The sequence below is a fragment of the Pipistrellus hanaki genome (genome assembly GCF_964339955.1).
Source record: "Pipistrellus hanaki genome assembly, chromosome: 2".
NCBI lineage: Eukaryota > Metazoa > Chordata > Mammalia > Chiroptera > Vespertilionidae > Pipistrellus > Pipistrellus hanaki.
This window is the reverse complement of record NC_140504.1, coordinates 181612058-181634872: the sequence shown is the minus strand read 5'-3', so window position 1 is coordinate 181634872 and position 22815 is coordinate 181612058. Positions and strand designations below refer to the sequence as shown.

General features: G+C 60.7%; 1 protein-coding gene across 6 annotated transcripts in view; it reads right to left on the bottom strand.

Annotated features, from left to right (window-relative positions):
* COL16A1 (collagen type XVI alpha 1 chain) overlaps positions 1-22815 on the bottom strand; it is a 184617-nt gene that overhangs the window by 25351 nt on the left and 136451 nt on the right. For 4 of the 6 annotated variants that reach the window (XM_084873026.1, XM_084873027.1, XM_084873030.1 and 1 more), the window contains 42 exons: positions 22345-22451; positions 20969-21043; positions 20754-20871; positions 19755-19878; positions 19219-19485; positions 18524-18604; positions 18224-18349; positions 17424-17477; positions 17103-17129; positions 16446-16481; positions 15125-15151; positions 14006-14068; positions 13688-13729; positions 13519-13563; positions 13379-13414; positions 12987-13049; positions 12645-12689; positions 12466-12561; positions 12273-12311; positions 11653-11697; positions 11495-11530; positions 10701-10811; positions 10282-10317; positions 10033-10068; positions 9864-9956; positions 9398-9442; positions 8627-8662; positions 8411-8455; positions 7975-8106; positions 7200-7235; positions 6893-7000; positions 6487-6609; positions 6346-6399; positions 6134-6175; positions 5775-5810; positions 5642-5695; positions 5409-5477; positions 3501-3554; positions 3389-3415; positions 2414-2473; positions 2214-2261; positions 2027-2080 (listed from right to left, as the gene is read on the bottom strand). In XM_084873026.1, the coding sequence (XP_084729152.1) occupies positions 2027-2080; positions 2214-2261; positions 2414-2473; positions 3389-3415; positions 3501-3554; positions 5409-5477; positions 5642-5695; positions 5775-5810; positions 6134-6175; positions 6346-6399; positions 6487-6609; positions 6893-7000; positions 7200-7235; positions 7975-8106; positions 8411-8455; positions 8627-8662; positions 9398-9442; positions 9864-9956; positions 10033-10068; positions 10282-10317; positions 10701-10811; positions 11495-11530; positions 11653-11697; positions 12273-12311; positions 12466-12561; positions 12645-12689; positions 12987-13049; positions 13379-13414; positions 13519-13563; positions 13688-13729; positions 14006-14068; positions 15125-15151; positions 16446-16481; positions 17103-17129; positions 17424-17477; positions 18224-18349; positions 18524-18604; positions 19219-19485; positions 19755-19878; positions 20754-20871; positions 20969-21043; positions 22345-22417 (2817 nt within the window). In that variant the 5' untranslated portion in view covers positions 22418-22451. The remainder of the gene's footprint in view (positions 1-2026; positions 2081-2213; positions 2262-2413; positions 2474-3388; positions 3416-3500; positions 3555-5408; positions 5478-5641; positions 5696-5774; positions 5811-6133; positions 6176-6345; positions 6400-6486; positions 6610-6892; positions 7001-7199; positions 7236-7974; positions 8107-8410; positions 8456-8626; positions 8663-9397; positions 9443-9863; positions 9957-10032; positions 10069-10281; positions 10318-10700; positions 10812-11494; positions 11531-11652; positions 11698-12272; positions 12312-12465; positions 12562-12644; positions 12690-12986; positions 13050-13378; positions 13415-13518; positions 13564-13687; positions 13730-14005; positions 14069-15124; positions 15152-16445; positions 16482-17102; positions 17130-17423; positions 17478-18223; positions 18350-18523; positions 18605-19218; positions 19486-19754; positions 19879-20753; positions 20872-20968; positions 21044-22344; positions 22452-22815) is intronic. The other 2 variants (XM_084873031.1, XM_084873029.1) reach the window with 2 other exon arrangements.

Here is a 22815-nt window from a genome sequence, read left to right as displayed (position 1 = left end):
GTTCCCTCTCTGCACCACCGCCCGTCAAGCCCTGCCCTTCTCCCGCCGCCGTCTCCTTAGTGAATGGAGTAAAGCACTTAGAACAGCCCTGGGGAGGGAAAACCCCATTATGCCCTGAGTGATGACTCACCCCATGCTCCTCTCTCCGTCCCCAGCTATTAGCTCACGCCTGGTTTTTGGTGGGTTTCTTTTCCTGCCCTCCCCGAACTAAAGCGCCCACCTGCTGTTCTACGGCAGACGCGAGCAGCTGTCTCCCCACCCCGGTGCCTCAGTTTTCGCTCCTGTGAAATGGGCGCGGATGACATGGTAGAAGCACGCCTGGGCCGTGGACGGTAAGTGCCGTGTATTTCTGAGCCTGTTTCTGCGCCTGAGGAGGACCCAGCTCTGCCTGGCACGGGGCTGGCGCCCGTCGTGGCCTCGGCGCTGGTGCTGGAGGAAGACCTGGTGCCCGGAACCAGGCCTGGCAGCCCCCTTTTCCTGCCTCATTCTCCAGCCCGCCTTGCCAGGGTTCACACTGCAGCAGCGTGAGCTTGTTAGCGGATCACTTCGAAATGGCTGGCCTGCTCCTCCAGGCAGACGGCAAGCCCCCTGCGGGCAGATTCCCGCTTCCTGGCAGGAGTGAAGCAGGAAGCCGGGCACTGGGTAAATGTGTAACTGAATGTGTGTGTGCGTGTGTGTGTGTAAAATCTCAAAATCGTGGGGAGTACATAGTTTATAAAAAGTTCCAAGTGATTCTGCTCTGCTTCAGGCGAGAATCACTTTTTTCCCCCGGGAGCTGAGAGCCAGGCCTGCAGCAGCCACTGTCTGTGCCTCCAGAAGCTCTCCCAAATGGGGCCTGGTGTGCACACCACTGGGGGGCGGTCTGAAAGGCAGCACCGGGGAGAAGGAAGTGCCCTGCACCGGGGAGCTCAGGCCAGGCCGAGCCGGTGACCTCGGCCAAGATGCCTCCCTGCTCAGGGTCTCGGTGCGCCCGGCTGTGACACAGGGAGAGCACCCCCCTCCTGCTGGGGCCGGCGTGAGGCTCCAGTGAACGAGAGGACGGATGTAAAATGGCAGCAGTGGTTGCTGTGATGGTGGTGAGTGCTCCTAAGCATCGTCTATGTGCCCGGCCTGGTTCTACACATTTTGCGGGCATCACCTTGTTTAACATTCACAATAGCCCATGAGGTACATGCTGTAATTACCTCCACTCAACAGATGGAGGACTGGAGGACAGAGAGGGTGAGTAACTCGCCCGGCGTCACACAGCTAGCACATGGCAGAGCTGGGGTTCAACGTCAGCTGCCAGGCCCTGGAATGAACCCTCTCATCTCAGCTGGGCCGGGACCTCAACTCCAGCTGCTCTGCCCTGACTGTCCCTGGCCTCCTCGCACCGGGGGCCTCTGCACCGGCCACTCTCTCTGTCAGGAATCCTCTCCCTTCACAGGCTCGTTCCTCACTTCCTTTACCTCTTTATTCCAATGTCACCTTCTTTTCAACTTCCCCCCAAATCTCTTCCCTGCCCGCCTCCCGCTTTCCATCCTCACTCCCTGGCGTTATTTCTCCCCTAGCACGGACCCCCTTCTCACACACTGTGCTTTACTCCTTCATCTTGCTCATCGTCCGAGCCTCCTGCGGGAAGGCAGGCTCCCAGAGGACAGGGCTCTCACGTTTGTCCGTTGTCCTATCACCAGCCCAACCACGACAGAACACGGCCCCTGGGCGGCAGCGGGCGTGCAAAGCACAGGGGCAGCTCCGCACCAGGGCGAACACGTGTGTCTGACCCAGATTCTGGGCTCCTGGCCGCTGGCGAGGCCCGCGCCTGGCGCGGGTGTCAGGAGGGTGCCTGGGCTAGCTCCCAGCGGGACATGCCCTCCACGCCACTCCGGGAGCAGAAGCACAGAGGAGGGAGAGATGGCAGGCGTGTGTGTGTGTGTGTGTGTGTGTGTGTGTGTGTGTGTGTGCAGGGCAGGGGAGCCGCACACGTGGGGTCGGGCACGGAGCGTGCGCCAGGCCTCCCAGACACACTCTCTTCTCCCCCGTTTACCTGCAGCCCAGGCATTCCAGGGGGGCCTGGTGGTCCGGGGACACCTGGGGGACCCTGAGGGAGGGAAGACGCCATCAGACCCGGAAGGAAGCTCTGCCCCATGGCTGGGGGGCAGGGAGCGGAGGGGGGCCAAGCCGAGGGGCGCTGGCGGACAAGAGGAGACACAGAGGAGACAAGCGACACACACCTGCGGGCCCGGCTGCCAGGAGCTGCCCATCCAAAGTCCCGGAGCACCCTGGGTGGGAGTGGGGGGTCGCAAAAGAAGGGGACAGGTTACAGGCAACGTCCACACCAAGCGCAGGGCTGCGTGGGGAGGCGGCTGCGGGGCGCACGGAGCCCCGTGGGGCCTTTGCGTGTTGGGCTGGGGGGGCTCTCGGCGCCACTCACCGGCATGCCGGAGAAGATGTGGTCTCCTCTCGGGGGACAGGAGCACTCCCCAGGCTCACCCTGGAAGACAGGCCTCTGTCAGAGGAGGGCCAGGATGGGGGGAGAGGGGGGCCTCCTGGGAACTGGCTCTCGCGATGGAGAGGCCAGGGCTTAAACCCAGAACCTGTCCCTCGTGCACTGGACTGTCTGCTGGACCACTCTGACCCCCGGTCTCCTCGTCTGTAAGGAGGGATCATAATGCCACATACAGATGAGGATGGGATGGATTCGAGTGCATGGCGTTCCTGCCCCGTGGCAAGCACTCAGCAGGCACCGGCTGCTGCACCGCCTGTGTTTTTCCTTTCACCGTTGCCTGCCACAGCCCGGGTACTCTCGCCTCTGGGACAGTCGCAGCTCGGCCCGGCTGCCGCCCCACTCGTGCTGGCCCAGCCTGGCCTCCGGGCCCTTCTCTCCCGCTCCCTGACATCTCTGCCCTGGCCCTGTCCTCTGATGGCGCCCATTTGAAAAGACAGCTGCTGCCGAAACCGGTATGGCTCAGTGGATAGAGCGTCGGTCTGTGGACTGAAAGGTCCCAGGTTGGATTCTGGTCAAGGGCATGTACATTGGTTGCAGGCACATCCCCAGTAGGAGATGTACAGGAGGCAGCAGGTCAATGTTTCTCTCTCATCGATGTTTCTAACTCTCTATCCCTCTCTGTAAAAAATCAATAAAATATATATTTTTTAAAAAAATGAAAAGGCAGCTGCTCCCTGCCCCAGCGGGAGGGGGAGACACAAGGTCTTGGAGCTCTCTGGCTCTCCTGGGATCCTGATTGAGCCCTGGGTCAGCAACCAGACAAAGTGGGGAGCGCAGAAGGCCAGGTTCTGAGGGGAGAGGGGGTCCCAATCCCCAGTCCAGGGCCAGTGGTGTGCACACAGGCTCGGTTCAGTGGCTGGACAAGAGGGGCTGCTGGTTCCCCGGAGCGATGGGATGTACCTTCTCGCCCCGAGTCCCCTTTTCACCCTGCGGGAGGAAGCACAGGACGGTGAGCGGTCAGGGTGCGGAGGCAGGATCAGCGCGGCTTCCCGCTGCCTCGGGTACCACTCACCGGCATCCCTCTGGCTCCCGGAGGTCCCGTCTGTCCTTGCTGCCCATCACGCCCCTGGAGGGAGAGAGTGCAGGGTCAGCAGTTAGTGCCAGGCAGCAGCCAGCCGTCGGCCTGCCCGCAGGGAGGGCTCAGAGCAGACAGCGCCAGGCTCCCCGTTGCCCAGGGCCGGGAGGACAAGACCGAGGTGCAGGAGACAAGGAGCAGAGGCAGGAGGGAGGAGCCGGGCATCTCCTCAGCGCCTGTGAGTGTCAGAAGCCAGGCCCAGCGCCCCCCAGAGGACACTGAGGGGGTCCTCACCCCCAGCCCTGCAGGGAGGTACCACCTGCGGCACAGCTGAGGAAACTGAGGCTGAAAGGAATGTTATCAGAGGCCCAACAGCAGGACTGCACCCAGGTCTGTGTGGCCTGGAGTCCATGCCCCCCCCCCCCATCCCATTCCTCCGCTCAGTGGGGGCACACATTCTCTCTATCACAAAGGTCATCTCTGTGGATTTATTGCAGCCTCTATTTTACCCACAAGGAGCTGGAAACTCCGAGAGGCTGTCACTGGCCTTGGGCACAGCCTGTGAGTGTGGGGTGGGGACTGGGGAGCCTCCTGGATGAGACTCGGCTTCAGGGAAGCGGGCCAGGGGAGGTCAGCCTGCACACGGCCTTCCTTCCGACGGCTGCCCTCCTGCGGGACCTGCCACCTTCACGCATGAACCAGAGGCTCCCCAAGGACCAGGACCGCGTCCCCCTTTCCCTCTGCTTTTCGTGGGGGAGTCCCTGGGGCAGGCAGGGAGGGACCCTGACTCCCGCCAGGCGCCAGGCCTGCTGGGCACCACGGACTGGCTGCGCGGGCAAGGCCCCGGCCCCCTGGGCGTCAGAGCACCCTGGAAGTGCCTCCCAACACAGGAAGTGGACTGTCTCTAGGGATCCATAAGGACAGATAGGACTCTGTTCCCAACATTACTGAAAGCCCAAGACACGTGCCACCATTTGCCCACAGTCCGGCACGGCCAGGCTGGCGGAAAGGGAGCATTTCTTTGATTTGGGCTAGAACGACATCCTCTCACAAAATTCCTGGGTTCAGGAGAAGGAGAAGCTGGCTGTTATATGGGACGTGGATGAATGGAAATGAGGAAACGCAACTATTGTAACTTAATCGATGCAATTTGTTCCGTAGATACATCTTTCAGGACCTCGGACTCCGGTGGGACAATAATAACGGGGGAAAGGGAGCCTCTGAGGGTTGAAAGTATCGCTGGCCCAGAGAGACCTTTGCTGTCCAGCATGGCAGCCAGTAGGCGCAGCGGCTGTTTCCATTTAAGGGAGTTGAAATGAAATGAAAATTAAAATCCAGCTCCCCAGGCACACCAGCTACATTCCAAGTGCTCGGCAGCCACGTGGCTGCAGCCCCTGGCGGTGTGGAGCGGCGTGTTTCCGCCCTCCCGGGGAGTTATGGGTAGCACCGGTTTGGATGATCCCCAAATGCCGCCGAGGCTTGAGGTGGGGGTGGGGGAGCTAACGGAGGGGCTCTGAGTCGGACAGAACTGTGTCCGAGTCCTGGCTCTGCCTCTTCACTCTCCGGCCTTCGGTTCCCCCGTCTGTGAAATGGGGACAATAACAGCCGCTCCCTCACGGAGCTGTGGGGAGAGGGCTGAGCGAATCGCTGCTTGTCCAGAGCGAAGCACGGGCCTCGGCACAGTCACTGCCCCCACACCGCGGCGGGGCAGTGTTGCCGTTATCCAGGTGCCCCCCCAAACTGTGTGGTCCTCCTTCTCCGAGGCTGGGCTGGGCTGAGCCGAGCCCCTCCGCTCCCATGCCCCCTGCTGCTGGGTGGGCAGGGTCAGCCCTGTGCCCTCTTCCCAGAAGCAACACCCTTGGTCTCAGAGTCACCCCCAGCATGGAGCACAGAGAGGACCCTTACCGGAGGCCCGGAGACACTGGCACCAGGGAGTCCCATGGGCCCGATGGCTCCTTTTACCCCCGGAGATCCCTGCGGAAGAGAGGGCACAAAGGCTGCAGAGCGATCCAGCAGGTGAGACCAGTCCAGGTCTCGGACTGCTGTCATGGGCATCGCTCGGTTCTCACGTTCCCTGTGCCCACTGCCAGGGCACCCGGAGCAGCGCAGGCCTCGTGCCCGAGGAGGCAGAAGCTCACCTTGGTCCCCTTCTCTCCAGCAGGGCCAGGCGGTCCTCGAGGCCCCGGAAACCCCTGCCGGGGGAATCACAGCCAGTCACCCCTTGTCCTGGAGCGGCCCCTTCCCCTGCCAGCCTCCTCCAGACAGACGTACCTGCACGCCGGGCAGACCCTGGGCTCCAGGTTCCCCCTGCAAGTCAGAAAAGGCAGACTGGGCCACACCTGCGCAAGCCAGCCTGCCCCGCTGGCAGGCCTGGTCTGGGTGGGCTGGCTGCCAGCCCTCAGAGGAGCACCCCAAGGAGACCCTGAGGGTCAGAGAGGTGGGGGTCAGAACCAAGATCCTGGACAGAAGCAAGGCCAAGGCTGCGGCATAACTCTGACCCAGAGCTGTGCCCGTGAAGGTTTAGGGGAGGGCAGAGCGCCATGGTCTCTAGGCAGATGGGAGTGGACAGCTGGCAAGTAGAAGTGAGGGGGAGGGGTGGCAGGCAGGCAAAGGTGAGGCTGATGACGTACCTCGGGCCCCTGGACTCCCACTCCTGGAGGCCCAGGCTCTCCCTGAAGAGGAAGAAGGACATCCTTGGCCTGAGGTTCCCACTTACCCTTGACCTCCTTAGCCTCCTCCGCCTTCCCCCTCCTCTAAAGCTCATCTCCACCCCCCACTCCAGCCCCCATGGGTCTCCCCACCCCCACATACTTGCAGCTCAGGCCCCCATAGCCACACCTACCTGCAGGCCCTTCAGTCCTGGCGGCCCTTGAACTCCCTGTAAGCCGGGCTGGCCCTAAAAGACACAGGTGGCCCATGGGTCCCACGGGGGAAAGGGAAGCCCGGGTAAGAAAGGACCAGAGGGCAGGCCGCCCCAACTCACCGGTTTCCCAGGCAGGCCCACGCCCTCTGGGCCCGGCTCTCCTTTGGGGCCCGGCTTCCCAGGCAGTCCCGCCGAGTGAGTCAGCGGCCCCTGCAGGCTGGGGCAGGCGGTGCAGCCATCGCCCTAGTCGGAGGCAGGCATAGCCAGGAGTGAGCCGGGACTGGCAGCTGGGCCGGCAGGAGGCATGGGGAATGGGGGGGCGGGGCGGCGGGGGATCCTTGTATCCCTCTGAGAGCTCTGCCCCTCCACTGCCCCCACCTCAGCCTGGGAAATCACACAGGGAGGAGCCGAGGTGTCCCCTCCCAGTGCTCTGACATCAGAGAAGGCTCCCAGCCCGGCCAGCCTTCCCCTCACAACCCTCAGCCTCCTTTCGTTCATGCAACACACTGTCCCCTGCCTGGCTGACCTTTTCTCCTTTGGGCCCCATGGGGCCCCGAACCCCTGGCTCTCCCGACAGTCCCGGCTGCCCCGAGGTGCCTGGCCTTCCAGGATCTCCAGGATTCCCTGCGTCACCCTGTAAGGAGTGGGGATCAAGGAGGGCAGAGGTGACCCAGCGGGGGCTCTCTGGGGGCCTGCAGGCACTCAGAGCCCTTCACTGGGTCTGGGGCTGGGCAGAGAGTAGAAAGCGGGCACAGGGCAATCAGGAAAAGGAGAAGGAGAAGAAGGCATTGAGAAGAGGTGGTGCCCACCCATGCCCACCGAGGCTCTCTCACCTTCTGCCCCTTCCATCCGCGCTCTCCAGCCTTGCCCTAAGGAGAAAGCATTCCGTTCACCCATGCCGGACACATACCCACCGGGGCTGTCACTGCGCTAGACCCAGGAAACACAACCCAAGTCTCTGCTCTCAGGCACTGCATAGGTTACGGACAAAGACGTGAGCCAGACCCCTGCCTGGGTGACCCTGGGCAAGTTACTCAACCCCTCTGTGCCTCGGTTTCCTCATCTGTCACATGGGGATGATAAAATAGCATAGGCGTCTACGTAGGGTCCTTGTGGGATTAGATGCGCTAATTGAAGCAGTGCGTGGCTCATTGTGCATGCTGCCATTGTTTACTGTTATTGGCAAAGCAGTAACAGTAATGACCACCGCGGTGGTGACTGTCATTTCCTGAAGGCCTGGTGTGTGCAAAGTGCTTCACACACATCCTAGGCTTTGCACCACCCGGTGCGGGAAACAAGCACAGAGCAAAAGGGACTTGCTCAAGTCTAAAAGCTCGTAAAAGGCAGACCTGGACTTTGAACCCAGGACTGTCTGGTCCCCGGCCGGTACTCTTTCTGCACATCCTATCATGCTCTGTCCTGGGACCCAAGTCTCCGCTCTCGGATACTGCAGAGACTGAGAGAAAAGACCTGAGCCGGACTCCTGCCTGGCTGACCCACCTACTCCCCACTGCCCAGCGAGCCGAGACTGGGGGAGGGGGGGGGGGGGAGGAAGGTCCCCGCCTCCCTCCAGCCTGTCTGCACCCCCTGCCAGGCCCTGGAGCTCACCTGTTTCCCTGGCAGGCCGAAGCCCGGAGGCCCCGGCTCTCCCTTTTCTCCAGGAGGGCCCGGCAAGGCCACCGCGCGGCCGTCCCCGTTCTGAGGCGTGGACGGAGCTGAACATGGCTCGCAAGGCTCCCCCTGCGGAGCAAGGACTCGGGGTTGGGGGAGCAAGGACTCGGGGTTGGGGGCCCCAGGCCAGGCTGGAATCTGGGGAAAGTAGCCAGGCCTGACACGGCACCTCTCACGGGCAAGGGCTATCTCAGGAGAGGTTGTGAAAAAGCAAGTCAGAAAGGAGGGTGGGGGCCACGTCATCAGGGGTCACGCGAAGGGGTCAGCTGGGACCCTGAGGCATTAGGGAGCCTCAGAGAGCTTGAAGGAGAGGACAGGGGTGTGTTTGGGAAGTTTGCCCAGGCTGCTGGGCAGGGAATGTCCCCATACTCACCTTCTCCCCTTTGATTCCTGCGGGTCCCACTGGCCCTGGTGGGCCCTGTGTGATAAAAAAAAAAAAAAAGCAACAGGACCACCCGTGTGGTCCCCAGCATCTGCCTGAGCCAGGAGGGGGCCCCATCCAGGCCTGTCAGCTCCCCGAAGCGGGCACCACCTCCCACCTCGTCCTTTCCCAGAGCTGCTGCTGCCCACCCGCCCGGAGTACACTTACCGAACTGCCAGCTGGCCCTGCCTCCCCAAAATCACCCTGAGATCAAAGGAGAGAACATCGGTCACATGGGAGGGCAAAGCTCCATTCGAGAAACGACAGGTTTACTTGGGAGAGCCGAGTGTGAACATATATTCCAGGGTTTCTCACACTTAACACCCTCACACCCACGGAACCCCTCCTTTGAGTCCCGCTGCACTGTCAGTTCAATGCTGTGATTTGTCTCCAGGTCAGCCACAAACACAAGCGTTAGCACGGGCACTGACATCGAGGACCCAGCCGAGAGGTGAACATTACAGACTTCCCGAGCTCCATCCCACCTCTGCACACAAACACCCACGTGACTTTGGGCCTAATTTACGTGGCCTTTCTGTGCCTCTATTTTCTCATCTGTAAGACGGGAAGAATGGGGTCCCTACCCTACAAGGTTTTGGGAAGAGGAAACAACATATGTACAAGCGCTTAGCACAGTGCCCTGCACAAAATAAGTAGTAAAGAAATGTTTATTATATTAGTATAAGGCCATCTTGAATGTACTTTATTACTTTATATTATCGCTAAATTAAAAATACAACATTAAGGAATTCTCTTGGGAGAACATGAGGGCTTTCGGGTATAAGTTCTTCAAGCCCGGTTTGCAAAAACATGGATGAATTTATTTTGCTGCAAATGTACAGTTTGCTGTCTTGTCTGTATTGTCTCTGCTCCCCACCCAGGGCTCCCGTCTCCCTGCTAAGAAGCCCCGGTGTCCCTGACATCGAACACAGGCCTCACCTTTTCTCCTTTCAGCCCCGTGGGCCCTGGAGCCCCAACGTTCCCCTGAAAAACAGTCACGTTATAGTCACAGCATCTCCCCACTCCCACCCCTCTGAGACTCCGCGGGCCCCAGTGTCCACGGAGAAAAAGAAGCCGACTCCGAATGACACACCCCACAGCCCTGGGGATGATAAAATAGCATAGGCGTCTACACTGCAGGGTCCTTGTGAGGTTACAGGCAGCGGGGCAGTTATTTCAGTTACACCGCTGGGGACTCAGAGGTTCCAAGCGGGAGTTCCGGGGGCGAGGAGCCTGGCCCAGTGCAGGGAGAAGGGAGGGGCCAGGCTGCAGGCTGGGGACACCGGCCACAGGGCCTCCCCCTGGCCTCTGCCTTAGATGGGGGGCCTAAGGAGCCAGGGAGGACACTGTTAGCAAGGACCGGCTGGGCTGGACTGGGCTGGGCTGGCAGGAAGCAGCCACTCACCGGAAGGCCAGGAAAGCCAGGGAGCCCCACGTCTCCTTTGGTCTCACGCTGCTGGGCCTCCACAGCTGGGCTGCAGGACAAGCAGGACTCCCCCTGGAGAAGGAAGAGCAGGGATCGGAAAGGCTCCCAATAGTCAGAGGGGGCAGCCAGGTGCCTGGGGTTCCCTCACCTTCTCTCCTTTGAGGCCTTGGATGCCAGGGTCTCCCTGGGGGGAGAAAGGGTTATGGGCTGAGACTGGGCATGTTGGGACACACCCCAACTTCCTAGCCACGTATGAGGTCAGCCATATCACACACCACAAGCATCTCAAACACCCAAGTGTCCTCGGGGGGTCCATGGTCAGCAGCACCCCAGAGCCAGTGCTCCCCAGCCCACGAAGCCAGGCTAAGCTCTCCCACCAGGAAGTCCCTATACATACCCGATCACCTTTCTGTCCTGCAGCTCCCGGGCCCTCCTGAAAAGAAGAGTCTGTGAGGGAGTGGGGGAGGCAGGCCAGGCCCAGCCCCAGCCCTGCCCACTCCTTCTCACCGTCCCCACCAACACCCAATCCCAGGAGGGGAGCACAGCCTCGCTCCCTATAAGGGCTGGCTCCACGCCAGCCTGCCCAAAAGGCATTTTAGCACTTCCTTAGGAACACTGCAGGGTTGCCATGGAGACCTGGGTGGCCTTCTAGCCCAGCACTAAACTCTATGGTTCAGCTGCTACTGGTGGAGCTAAGCACCCAGACCCTCTGCCCACAATCTCTCTATGGCCATGAGAAGCACCCAGTCTCTCTGCCCAACTCCACTTCGTGGTGATACCCTCAAGTTCTTTGTGGGTGGCATGGAGGGTACTCACCCTGGCTGGTGCAGGATCACCGGGTTCCCCCTTGGGCCCTGGCTTTCCAGGGAGCCCCACGAAGTTCTGGAAGCCTTCAGGCAGCGTTGGGCACACCTCACAGGGGTCACCCTAGAACAGTGTTTCCCAAAGTGTGGTACGCGCACCCCCAGGGGTACGGGAAGAGTTTGGTGGGGGTACGCGTTGCACCCGAGTTTGGTGGGGATATGCACTGCACCGTGCTTAGCTGCGTCTAATTCTACGTTCTCATGAGTACGAGGGGTACTCAGCGTTACGAAAATTATAGAAGGGGTGCATGCACATATGTCAAAGGTTTGGGAAACACTGCCCTAGAAGAACGGAGAGACCATAAGTGGACAAGGTGGGGCTGAGACCTAGGGGAAGACAAGGACCTCTAGACGTTGGGGGGCCAGGCCCTAGCGCCAATGTCAGCAGGAACCCTGGAGGGGCTTTCTGTCCAGCTGACTCATTCATTCAGCTGATCCCTGGACGTCGCAAAACTGCGTCCCCACAGCCCGCCCTCCGAAAGCACCGTGTCCCACCTACAGAATGGGACACGGATGCCACGGTCATAAATCATGTGTGGCCGAGCGGGCCTTGAACCCCGTGGTGCAGCTCCCCAGGCAAGCTCTGTATGTGGTAATCACCTACGTACACTGGAGTGACAAAGAAGGGGTGGGGTCCACTGAGGAAGGTCGGCACCCTTGGTCCCAGGGCCCCTGATGCTTAATGTCACCTCCAGAGAGGGGGTCCCGCTCCCACCCCACCCTGGGGCACCGCGGCAGAGCACTCACCTTCTCTCCCTTCAGCCCTGGCACCCCTGGCTTCCCCTATAGGAGAAGCAGTGGGCATTAGGCCTGGTGCATCAGGACGGGGCCCGGGGACCTTGCCCCCCACCTCTGGACTTGGTGGGCAGTGGCCCCCCCATCCCCACCGAGTTGGGGTCACTCACAGGTTTTCCGCCAGGACCTTCCTTTCCCGGCACCCCGGAGCTGCCCTGCGGTCAGAAGAAGGGTGAAGGGGGAGACTCCTGGCTGTGACCCCAGCCCATTCACCCCCTCCCCATGCAGGCCCCTCTCCGGACGGCAGGATCATCTCTGCCAAGTCTCCCGTCGCCTGCTGCTCCGTTTGGTCAGCAGAGACTCCCCGCTGCTGCCTGTCCTCCATGTCTGTCTAAGGCAAGCCCTCTGCTTGCAAAGGAAGGGCTTCTGGGTGTCCCTCCCCCCATGTAGCAGGTTGGAACGTGATCTGGGGGACTCCAGGGGAATCGCAGAAGACAGACGCCCAGCATTCCCAGGGCCTTTGCTCACTGAGACACAAGGCCCTCAAATGAGCTTGGGCCTCCAGGCAAGGCCACTCTGGTCATCACTAGACTTCGGACTGCCCTCCCCGATGTCTGGAGCCCAGGCCAAGGCTCCCTCGTCAGCGAGGGGCCTGGCTGAACAGAGAGCCCATCCTCCTCAGATGGATGCCTGGTCCCGCTCCCCCCACATGTCCATCACCCGCCCCATTCTCTCTCCTCCAGCCAATCAGGGGGCTCCCCCATGTGCACATGCTCTAGCCTGTGCTTACCTTGTCTCCTTTAGGACCTGCTGGGCCTCCTGGGTCCCCCTGAGGGCAGAAACAGTGCCAGGGCCTCACATTACAGCCCCTCCCCCAATAGGACCCTGGGTATCACACACACACACACACACACACACACACACACACACCGACTGGCCAGGCAGGGGAAGGGTCTTGGAAGAAAGGAGGGGCGAGTACTCACCGGGATCCCAGGAAGTCCTATGCCAGGGGGCCCGGGTAGGCCAGGTGGCCCGGGCTCTCCTGCCAGCCCCTCAGGCCCGACAAAGCCCGGGTCTCCCTGGTCAGGGGTTTTGTGGGTGTGAGAGAGCTGCCGCCTCGGCTCAGCACCCACTCCCCACCCCACAGACACCCGCAGCTCACCTTCTGTCCTTTGGGCCCCATGACACAGATCTCTCCCGGCCGGCCCTGTGGGTGGGCGGGCGTAAGAACGGCCAAGGCTTGGCCCAGACCCACGGCCCACCCCACGGTCCCTCCCAAAGCCACACGCCACCCAGGGCTCCAAAGTCATCGGGTGTCAGCCTCTGGGTGTTAGAGGTCAGGGGCTCTTAGGCGGTGACTCCTCAGGCACAGCCTGCCCCTCCCAGGCCCATTCTGTCTGGGCGAGGGTATCAGCGTGTATTCTGATGGTTCAGCTCCAGCGTTCCAGCCGCCGGGCTGAGGGACGTGGGGTTGTGGTTGGGAGGGGCTGGGAGCCATACTTACGTCTCGGCCTGGCTTCCCCATGGAGCCCTTGATGCCTCCGTCTCCCCTCTCTCCTTTCTGGCCCTGGAAGAGGTAGAGACAACGTGACTGGGGTTGAGGGCAGCTCCATCCAGGAGAGAGGCAATTCCCTTACAGACCCAGGTCTCTGAGATTAAGTGGCCCCATCCCGACAGGAGGGCAGACAACAGGAAGCGCTCCCAAACCAGCCAGGCCGCTCCCTCTGGGGCCGGCGGCACTGCCCTCCAGGTCTTGGTGGGGATTTGGACATGGTGGCATGACTGGGAGTGTTGGCGGTTTACTGCCAACTCTGTGCCTGCTGTCACCCGTCTCCTCATGTCTGCAGAGCCCACAGACCTCTCTGCCACCCACCCCTTCAAACCCGGACCCCTTACCTTCTGGCCTGTGGAGCCCGGGGGTCCTGAGGGTCCCTGAGATGAGTGGGGGGCACAAAAGAAAGTGTGATAAAGGAGAGGCAGGCTAAGGCCCCTCCCCCCCTCCACCGCCCCTGCCCTGCCCCTGGCCCCACACTCACCACGCCGCCTGACTCCCCCTTCTCTCCCTTCGGGCCTTCTGAACACTGAGCAGGGAGATAAGGTGTTGAGGGGGGCCCAGGGGTCCCCCATGGGCTGCCAAGGGCACAGCCCCTTCCCCAAGGCCAACTCCAGGCTGACGCTAACACAGGCCTCGCCTCCGGCTCTTACCTGAAGCGGGGCATCCGGAGAGATTCGGACACAGTCATTGCCCTGGGGGTAGGGAGCAAGGGATCAGGGGTGGGGCCCCCTAGGAGAGTCTCCCCAGACCTGTTTTGAAGAGGATGGGCCCCGGAATCCCTCAGTCCTAGGTGCCCCTAGAAAATAGAGATTTCCACACTAACTCCTAGAAAGCTCCCGGCCCTCACCCCTCCTTTGGGCCAGGCTGCAGGTTTCCAGCTGAGGTGACAGGGAGGTTGGCTCACTTCCCAGCCCACCCCCAGGCCACGGCCGGGAAGGGGCCTGCAGCAGGCAGGGCTGGGCACTTACCCGGGCTCCCTTCTCTCCCTTGAGGCCTGCTGGGCCAGGCGGGCCCTGCTCACCTTTCCCTCCCTGTGGACGAGACCAAAACGGGGGGCGCTGGGACCAGAGGGGCCTCCCAAATCTGGCCTTCTCCACCGTCCACCCCACAAGGATGTGTAAATGAGCACAGCCCCATCCAACCCCACCACACACACAACACATGGATTCCATATGCATTCAGCCGCACGTCCCTCCCAGGCCAAGAGGCTCTCGCTGGCAAATCTATAGTCTCACGCAAAGGGTATCCCTCTCCCCCACACCCCTACCCACGCACACCAGCTCACAAGCAGCACCAGGGACACAGGGACACGGGTATGGGCACAAACATGGAGCAGCAGAAACCCACGGAGATGTGTGTCAGGCTGCCCGAGTTCAATTCCTGCCCCTACTGCTTTAGTACATGACTCAAGTCATGTGACCTCTCTGAGCCTCAGTTTCCTCATCAATAAAACGGGGCTCACATCAGCAACTATCTCATCGCGTGGTGCCAGGAGTATGCTGCAAGTAGAGTGCTTGACACAGGGCCTAGCACTCAGCCAGCACTCACATGAGGGTGCCCCCAAGAGCTATTACACACTCACAGGCGCGCACACTCGCACGCATGTGACCTACCCCATCCCTCACAAGCTCTGCGGTCCTGTCAGGCCCACAGGTATGTGGATTCAGCCCTCAACACCACTACTGTGGGCTACACACATGCAAACATGTGACCAGAGGTGCATGTAGCCACACACACACACACACACACACACACAATCACTCTGACACACGCATCACACACATGGGATGGTGGGGTTTCGATTTTCCCATCAGTGAAATGACAATACCCCTCCCCACACACACAGGATGCTTGAGGGGATTCGGGAAGGTCAGAGATGTGTGGCCCACGCCCGAGAGGCAGCGGGGCCTCTGAGAAGGGCAGTTCTTAACACCCTTATACACACCCACCCTTCACTCTTTCCAACACGCCCATGTCTAACCACCACACACGGGCTCAGGCAGCCCTGACAGAAACACAGCCCCAGGGTGACATGCTGCAGGATGGGCTGGGATCTCTGAGTGCCCTGCTCTCCATCGGGAACTCACCCGGAGGCCAGAGGGACCACTTGTGACCTGAGGGACAGAGGAGAAAGCATTACACCTCGGAGAGGGAGAAGGAACTGGGCCCAGAGAGAACAATCCACTTAGCCAGGGGCCCACAGCACAGCGACAGGAACCACACACCGAATCCCAGCCCCCGATCTGTCTCCCAGGCAGCCAGCTGGCCGACTTGGTATCCTAAGGCTGTCAAACCCTCACAGGGGTCCAACCCACCCTCTGAACCGGCCTGGCTTTGGCTAGCTCCGACCCTCAGTTGCTAGGATAACATGGCTGCTTGGTTGCCATGGTAACCCTGTGTCTCTGTGGACTGCAGCCTTGCCAGATTTGGTTGGGGACTAGATGGAAAAAGGGACACTTCCTGATGCCCCCCCTCCCTCCCCCCCCGCGTACCCTCTCCCCGTCAAAGTCAGGGGGTTTGGAGCTGAGGGGAGCAGGAGTTGTTGCCTTTGTGGGCCAATGTGACTTGTCACCTCAGAATGTCAGGCCCCTGGGGAAGTGGTGACTCATCCTGCTCACGGAAGAGGCACAGTTGGGTACCAGCTGGGCTTGTGCTGAGTCCCTCTCCCTTGTCCTTCTGGACCCCAGAGGGAGGGTGGGCAGGGCCAGCCAGTGGGGGGAGGCCTGGAGCCAGCGTGTGTTCTGGGGGCCAGTGCTGGGCTGTGTCACTGAGTCCTTCCCCAACTCTAGTCCTCCAAGACGATGTGGGGGCCCTCAAGCAAAGCAGGCCTGAGCCCTTGGGGGAGGGGGAGTGCAAAGCTGGGATCTGCAGCCAAGGCCCTGATCCTCCTGGCCACCACCCCGTCCCCATGGCACCCTGGGTCCCAATACATGGCCCAGGTCTCGGGGCATGAGGCTTCCTTCCCTGCAGCCTGGCTTGGTGAAGATGGGGGTGGGGGTCAAGCCCAGCTCGGGAGACAGGCAGAGAGGGAGTGTGAAAGTGCACAAAGAGCCGAAACCGGTTTGGCTCAGTGGATAGAGCATCGGCCTGCGGACTGAAAGGTCCCGGGTTCGATTCTGGTCAAGGGCATGTGCCTTGGTTGCGGGCACATCCCCAGTGGGGATGTGCAAGAGGCAGCTGATCGATGTCTCTCTCTCATCGATGTTTCTAACTCTCTATCCCTCTCTCTCTTCCTCTCTGTGAAAAATCAATAAAATATATTTTTTTAAAAAGAAAGAAAGAAAAAGAAAAGAAAAGAAAGTGCACAAAGACCCCTTGTCCTGAACCAGGAAGCTGCCAATCAACCTCTAAGCCACGCCCACTCCCAGCCAGTGCCCACCCCACACTGCACATCTTCCATCCACTCACATTGCTTTCCCGGGCACCAAGGACACAGGGTGGGCACTGAAAGGGAAGCACAGGCGAGAAGGTCAACTCTGAGAGCTCAGGACCACCCACACATCCCCACACACGCACCAAGCACACAGAACATCATATATGTTCTGGGCGAAGTCTGAGGGAGCATGAAGATAGGAATCATATCCAAATAAGCCTTGCCCCTCAATTCCCACCCACCCAGAGCCAGGCATTTCTCAGATGAGGAAACTGAGGCCCAGAGAGGAATGGCAGTGGACTCTGGGTCACACAGCATGTCAGAGCAGAATGAGGTCTATAATCTGGGGTCCCCTGGCCAAGGCCTGGGCTCTCCCCATGATGCCCATGGCTGCTGGCTGCCAACTCAACAGCAGTATCCAGGGCTAAAGCACACACGCACACACACACACACACACACACACACACGGCTAAATCACACACACACACACACACACACACACACACACACATGCCAAGGAAAGGCAGCAGACAGACATGACCCAGCATTGATCCCCCAAGGAATGCTGGGAGCTGTGTAGTCATCCCACATCCCCATGCCCAGGCTCCAGTGCCCTAAAGCCTTGTCCAAAGGGTTCATGCTGGCACCTCTTCAACCGAGCTCTTCCTGCCAGTCTACACTGAGAGGCTTACCTCATCGGGGGCTGTCTCCTGATGGGCCTGGGGAGAGGGAGGGCATGGGGGTGGGCAGGGAATGGAGGGGATGAGGCACTGCTTCTAACACCCCTACCCAAGAACCACCAGGAGCAGGTGCCCTCAGTAGTGCCAGAAACTGTGTCTGCCTCACTCCCATTCATCCTTCCTTCTCAGAGCTGGCACCTATGTGCCTCACCTCTGTCCAAAGGGGCAGGTGGGAAGAGTGTGGGAGTGGAGTCTCTTATGCAAGAGGGCATGGAGGGCACGGAGGGCAAACTGAGGGTACCGTGGGCTCCTCCCCCCACCCACCATCTCTACCTTTGTTCCCCTTTCTGCCTTCTGGCTGATCCTTCCCGTCAGCTGGGCATCCACCTGGGCAGACAGAGTGAAGGGAGCTGTTGAGGAGGGGGCAGTCTGGGGCCGATGCTGGAAAGGGGTACTCATACAAGTGACATCTGGCACCTCCCAGGGCATCAAGAGCCTGTTCAGGCCCCTGACACCCCACTGACCCCTTCCTTTCCCCCCACCCACGTGATGTCGGAGAAAATGAGACCATGAATCAATGAGATCCTGTGTTCCCGCAGCCAAAGGCTGGGCATGATGCCCAGTGGGCAGGGAGGTTGCCCAGTCAGTGGGTGGGGCTAAGAGAGGAACCGGGCTTCCAGGCTACCCCTAAAGAACCTGCAAAGGAGGACAGCGGCCATGGTGCTGGGTGCAGCACCAGCCTGGCCTTGACCGGGGCTGGGCACAGGAGAGTGAGAAAGCCCCAAGGGAAGCAGTGTGGTCTGGCCTCTGGCCTCAGGTATTCCTGTCCTGGAAACTGCCTCTGGTTACAAGCCTCATCTTGCCCTCACCAGGAGGGCCTGGGGTGACATCGATGAGGGTCTAGGTAGTACCAGAGCTAGATGGGCACAACTCAATGCCAATAGGCAGGCAGGCACAGGGTCACCCAGTGGGCTGTCTCTCTGCCTCCCTGAATCCTACAGGAATGGTACCCACACGGGCAGACTTCCAGTGCCCTCCCTACAGCTGACCCTGGGGCAGATCTCAGTCAGGTTGGGTGAGGGGTAGTCTCCCCATGTCTGCCTGGACCCACGCCTGCCTCCCTGCCCATCCACCTTGCTGTTTTGAGGTTCCTCCAGGCAGAAGCAGCGAGTGTAGACCTTGCCCTCCGTCTGTGGGTTGATCTCGATGAGCTCATTGCTCTGGGTGTCCCGGCGGGCCTTGGAGGTCTCTGGAGGGCACTGCCCAGTGTGAGGGAAGGGCTGGGTTCAGTACAGAAGGCTGACACCCGCCCTTTACCCACTCATCTTCAGATCTCTAGGCATCCCCTGCTGTCGCCCACCTCCAGCACACTGTGCCCCTGTGCAGTGCCCGGACACCCCCCACCCCCGCTGTGCTGGGGCCAGGCCACTCACCCCTCCCGGTGAAACCTCACAGCAGCCCTCCTCCAGCACCAGCTCCGGGTCGCAGTAGATGTGTGCCTGCTGAAGGTCAAACTGCAGGGGACACACATGTCAGCTTCGCTTCATTTTAGCAAATAGTCCTGGTCCCCGGTGCGGCCCCGAGGAGGCTCCACCCAGGACTTGACCTCAGAGAGTTTCTGGTCTGGCCCGGGAGGCCATCAGGAATATCGCTGTTCCCAGAGGGAAAACAACACTGCGTGTGCAGGGAAGAGAAAGAGGAGCGAGACGTGTTCGCCTGGCCCAGAGGAACAGGGCGTGAGGGGGCCCCATTCAAGCTGGGCATGAAGGGCCAGTCGATCTTCAGCAGACGGGCATGCAAGGAAAAGCACTGCAGGCGGGGGAACAGCACAGGCAAAGGCACGGAGGTGTGCGGGTCCTGGTGACGTGGACGGCCAGGACAGACTCGATAAGAGAGGAGCTGCGCGGAGAGGTCACGGAAGCTGCCGCAGTGCACATTTATGAAGACCAGGCCAGGGCCCTGGATGCCAGGTGAATGTGTTTAGGCTGCATCTGGGGGCGGGGAGGGTTAGTGGGGAGCCAAGCCAGGATTCTGAGCAAGGGAAGGACCTGCTCAGAAACAGATTCCAGGGAGCTGGCCCGGCTCCCAGGAGGCGGGAGCAGAGGCAAGAGCCCCACCGCACACTCACCGAGACGGGCTTGGCCTGCTCGGCATCCAAGCCCAGGAAGACATGGCCCTCAGGCCGAACGGGCCGCCGGGGCCCCAGGGGCTGGGAGAAGGCCGAGGTGCAGTCCACGTGCACGGAGGCCACGCGCTCGGCCACGCTCAGCTGCAGCTTGTGCCAGCGCAGGTCGAAGAGCTGGGGCACCGAGAAGAGGCCGGACACGAAGTCGCCGTCGGGGCCCCGGGCCCGCAGCTCCAGGCTCTGCTCCCGGCTGTTCACTTCCAGGGAAATCTGGGTGGAATCGGGAGAGACGCAGGTCAGAGGTCAGAGACACAGGTCAGAGGGACCACAGCACGGCCCTCACGTCCATTTCACAGGCGGGGAAACGGAGGCCCGGAAAGGAAAGGACGCTGGCTGGTCACAGAATGAGAGAGATGCCGGTGGGGTGCAGGTGGCCGGGAGGGTGGGCGCAGGGGCGTAGCGGGGAGGCCCCAGACACCCCCACCTGAGACAGAGCTGCTCTCGGCCCCCAGGGCAATAGGCATGGGAGCGGGGCTCACCTGTGGGTACCCCTCTCCATCGGTCACTTGGAACAAATACCACGTGTTCTGGTGGGTGTGTTTCTTCAGCAGTAGCGTCAGCACCAGGGTGAACTCAGCAGGGAGGCCCCGAGGGAATACTCGGCTGGGGACAGAGCAGGGAGGGTGCCCTGAGGCTCAGGGGAGAGGCCACCCACTGCCCACCCTGCGCCCCTGGGGCTGTTGAACCTGCACACGATACCTGCAGGCCCACACCTCCACGCCGACACAACCTCCACACACACCCATTCGTTCACAGACATTTCTTGAGTGCCTACTATGTGCCAGGGTGGGTCTGGCTGCTGGAGAGGACAGAAGTGGGAGCACAGAGAAGGTGCCTGCCCTCACAGAGCTCTCACGCCTAACGGGGTGGGAGGTGATGGGGGAGCAGACCACAAAGAATCCCCAGAAAGACTGTTTCACCATCTCATCACAATGGTGGCAAGCGCTTCCAAGGAATTCAGGATGTCCTGGGGAGCATAACTGTGGAGGGGTGGGGGGGAAGGAGACAGGGAGGAGAGACACTAAAAAAGATGAAAAGGGTTCAGTAGGACAAGAGAAGCAAGCAAGAAAGAGGACCATTTGGGGAGATGAGGCTGGAGAGGTAAGCAGAGGCCAGAATATCCAGGGATTTGCGGGAGTGTGGATCTCAATCTCCCTCTCTCTCTCTCTCTCTCTCTCTCTCTCTCTCTCCACACACACACACACACACACACACACACACTCTTGCCAGGTTCCACCCCATCCTGGGGTCCTCATGATACCCACAGGATGCAGACCTGTCCCCAACCACTGCTAACAGAGTGTGGGCCTGGCAGGCACCCCCTCTTTGCCCACCCTGCAGGCCCTAGGAGTGGAGACCAGGAGGTGGGATAGAATGACCCACAGGTGCTGCCAGCCTTAGCACCTTCACATGCAGCATTGCTGGGGAGTGCAGCTGGGACCAGTATGGACTCCCAGCAGTCCCTCTGGGGCTTTTACCGTGTGGGCTGGGTGAGCGGGGCCGCCCCCAGGCGCAGGATGAGAGGCCCATTGGGGTTGCGGATCTTCTTGATGGCCGGCGTCTTCATGAAGTTGAGGCGGCGGATGAGGTTGAAGCCTTCGGGGGAGACACCGCGTGGGGGGCAGATGAGTGCAGGCCACCCCAGAAAAAGGTGGGGGGGGGAGAGAGACAGCAGGATGAGAGGGCCACTCACCAGTCACATTGGTCGATAAGTCACTTCTGTGTTCCAACTTGAGTCCTTCTTGCTGCGAAGGCGGGCACTTCTCACCTGGAAGGAAAAGTGATGGGCACAGGTGAAGGTCGCTGCACAGGCAGGCTCTTGGGGATCCAGGAAGGAGGTTAAGGTCCCCACTCTGAACCCTTAGCCAGGCTGTGCCTTGGACCAGCTATCAAGGAGGTGAAGGCTACTGGAGAGGGGTAGCTTAATTCAGGTCTCTGAGGGGATAGGGGGGCACCATGGGCCTGCCTCCTCCCTCAGCCCGATTCAGCAGAAGCGTCGGAAGAGGAGTTACAACAGGAGTGACGGGGGCTGGGATCACAAGGGCCTTCCCATCGATCCAGATGTGGTAGCTGGGACAAGACAGCGAACACAGCTCCTGGAAGCTGCACAGTGGACTCCCTGGCTGCCTGGCCGGAAAAAGGCATCCTGGATCCCTAAGCCCGATGACTCCACTGGAGCCTCCCTCCCCCAGGTCCGACCAGAAAGATTATCACTGTGTTCAACAGCGGCGGCCGTGGGTGACTCACCCCGTGGCAACGGGCCCAGATTCCTTACAGATGTTGAAATCCTCTGCCCCATCCCCCAGGGGACCCGGTGAGACAGAGGAGAGCCACGCACATGTGCACACATGCAGACACACACATATGTACACACACCATTCACAGGCGGTCACGTGCCCCCAGACGCCTACCTCTCCCGCATCAGCAGCCTCCTTCGGCTGGATATGGGTCCTAGTGGCTCTATTTCTGCTCAGTTAGGAGGCTAAACCACCCGAGCCCAGAGGGCACCCAGCAGGGCAGGGCAAGTTGCCCGGTCAACTTCCTCTGGCTTTGGGCCTTGGAGAGCTGCGCCCTCTGTCTCATCCAGCGTCTGGGCCTCAAGGCGGGCCCTTTATCTGGGATCCAGGGCCAGCCGTGGAGGAGGAGCACTTGGCTGGAGAATGGAGTCCCCACCTTGAAAAGGATCAGAGGGGCCTGGGTCCCTGTCAGGACGCAGCTTCCTTTTGCAGGAGAGCTCACTGCCTGCTCCTCTCTACCCCACAGCCCGAGATAGGCTTATGTACCAGGGAGGGTGGTAGCTGTCCACACACACAGACACAGGAATAGGCACAGAAGCATAGAGCGACTCTGAGATGCAAACACAGAGAGGCCCAGAGACACACACATCTGCAGGTAGCAACCCACACACACTGCAGCTCACCGGGCACAGGCTCACCGGCACAAACCCCCCAGGCCACCCTGCGCCCAGCCTCCAGACTCTCCCACAAATGCCCACGTGGCTCAGGTCACATGGGTACATCGGGCCTGGCACCTCAGGGAGCCGGTCCCAGGCCTCACGTGTCATCTCACCTGTATGTGCCCCATGGCTGCAGGCGGCCCAGAGACCCAGCAGCCACAGGCCAGCGGCCCAGAATGCCCACATCCTGGCTCAGAGAAGCCGGCCACAGCCGAGGCACCTGAAAATCACAGAAACCAGGAAAGCGGATGGCTGAGCGCAGGCAGCACACTTCCACGTGTGGGCCAGCGGCAGCCAGCCCCTGGGGCCCAAACCCTGGTCTGGGGTGGCAGGAGGTCTGGCCAGGCATCCGTCCCTCTCAGAGGCCTGGCCACAGGCTTTGGGCTACGGTTTGGGCCAGGGTGATATTCAAAATATTTAACCACCGGTATGGCACAGGCACCAACCAGCCAGAGCAGAAAGCTGGCAGGAGCACAGAGTCCAAGCAGCATCTGGCTGTGCCAGGGAGAGTCGCTGCATTGAGGAGACACCTAGAGGGTCCCAGAAGGCCAGGCCGATTAGGACAGTGAGGGGGCTTGAGGCTG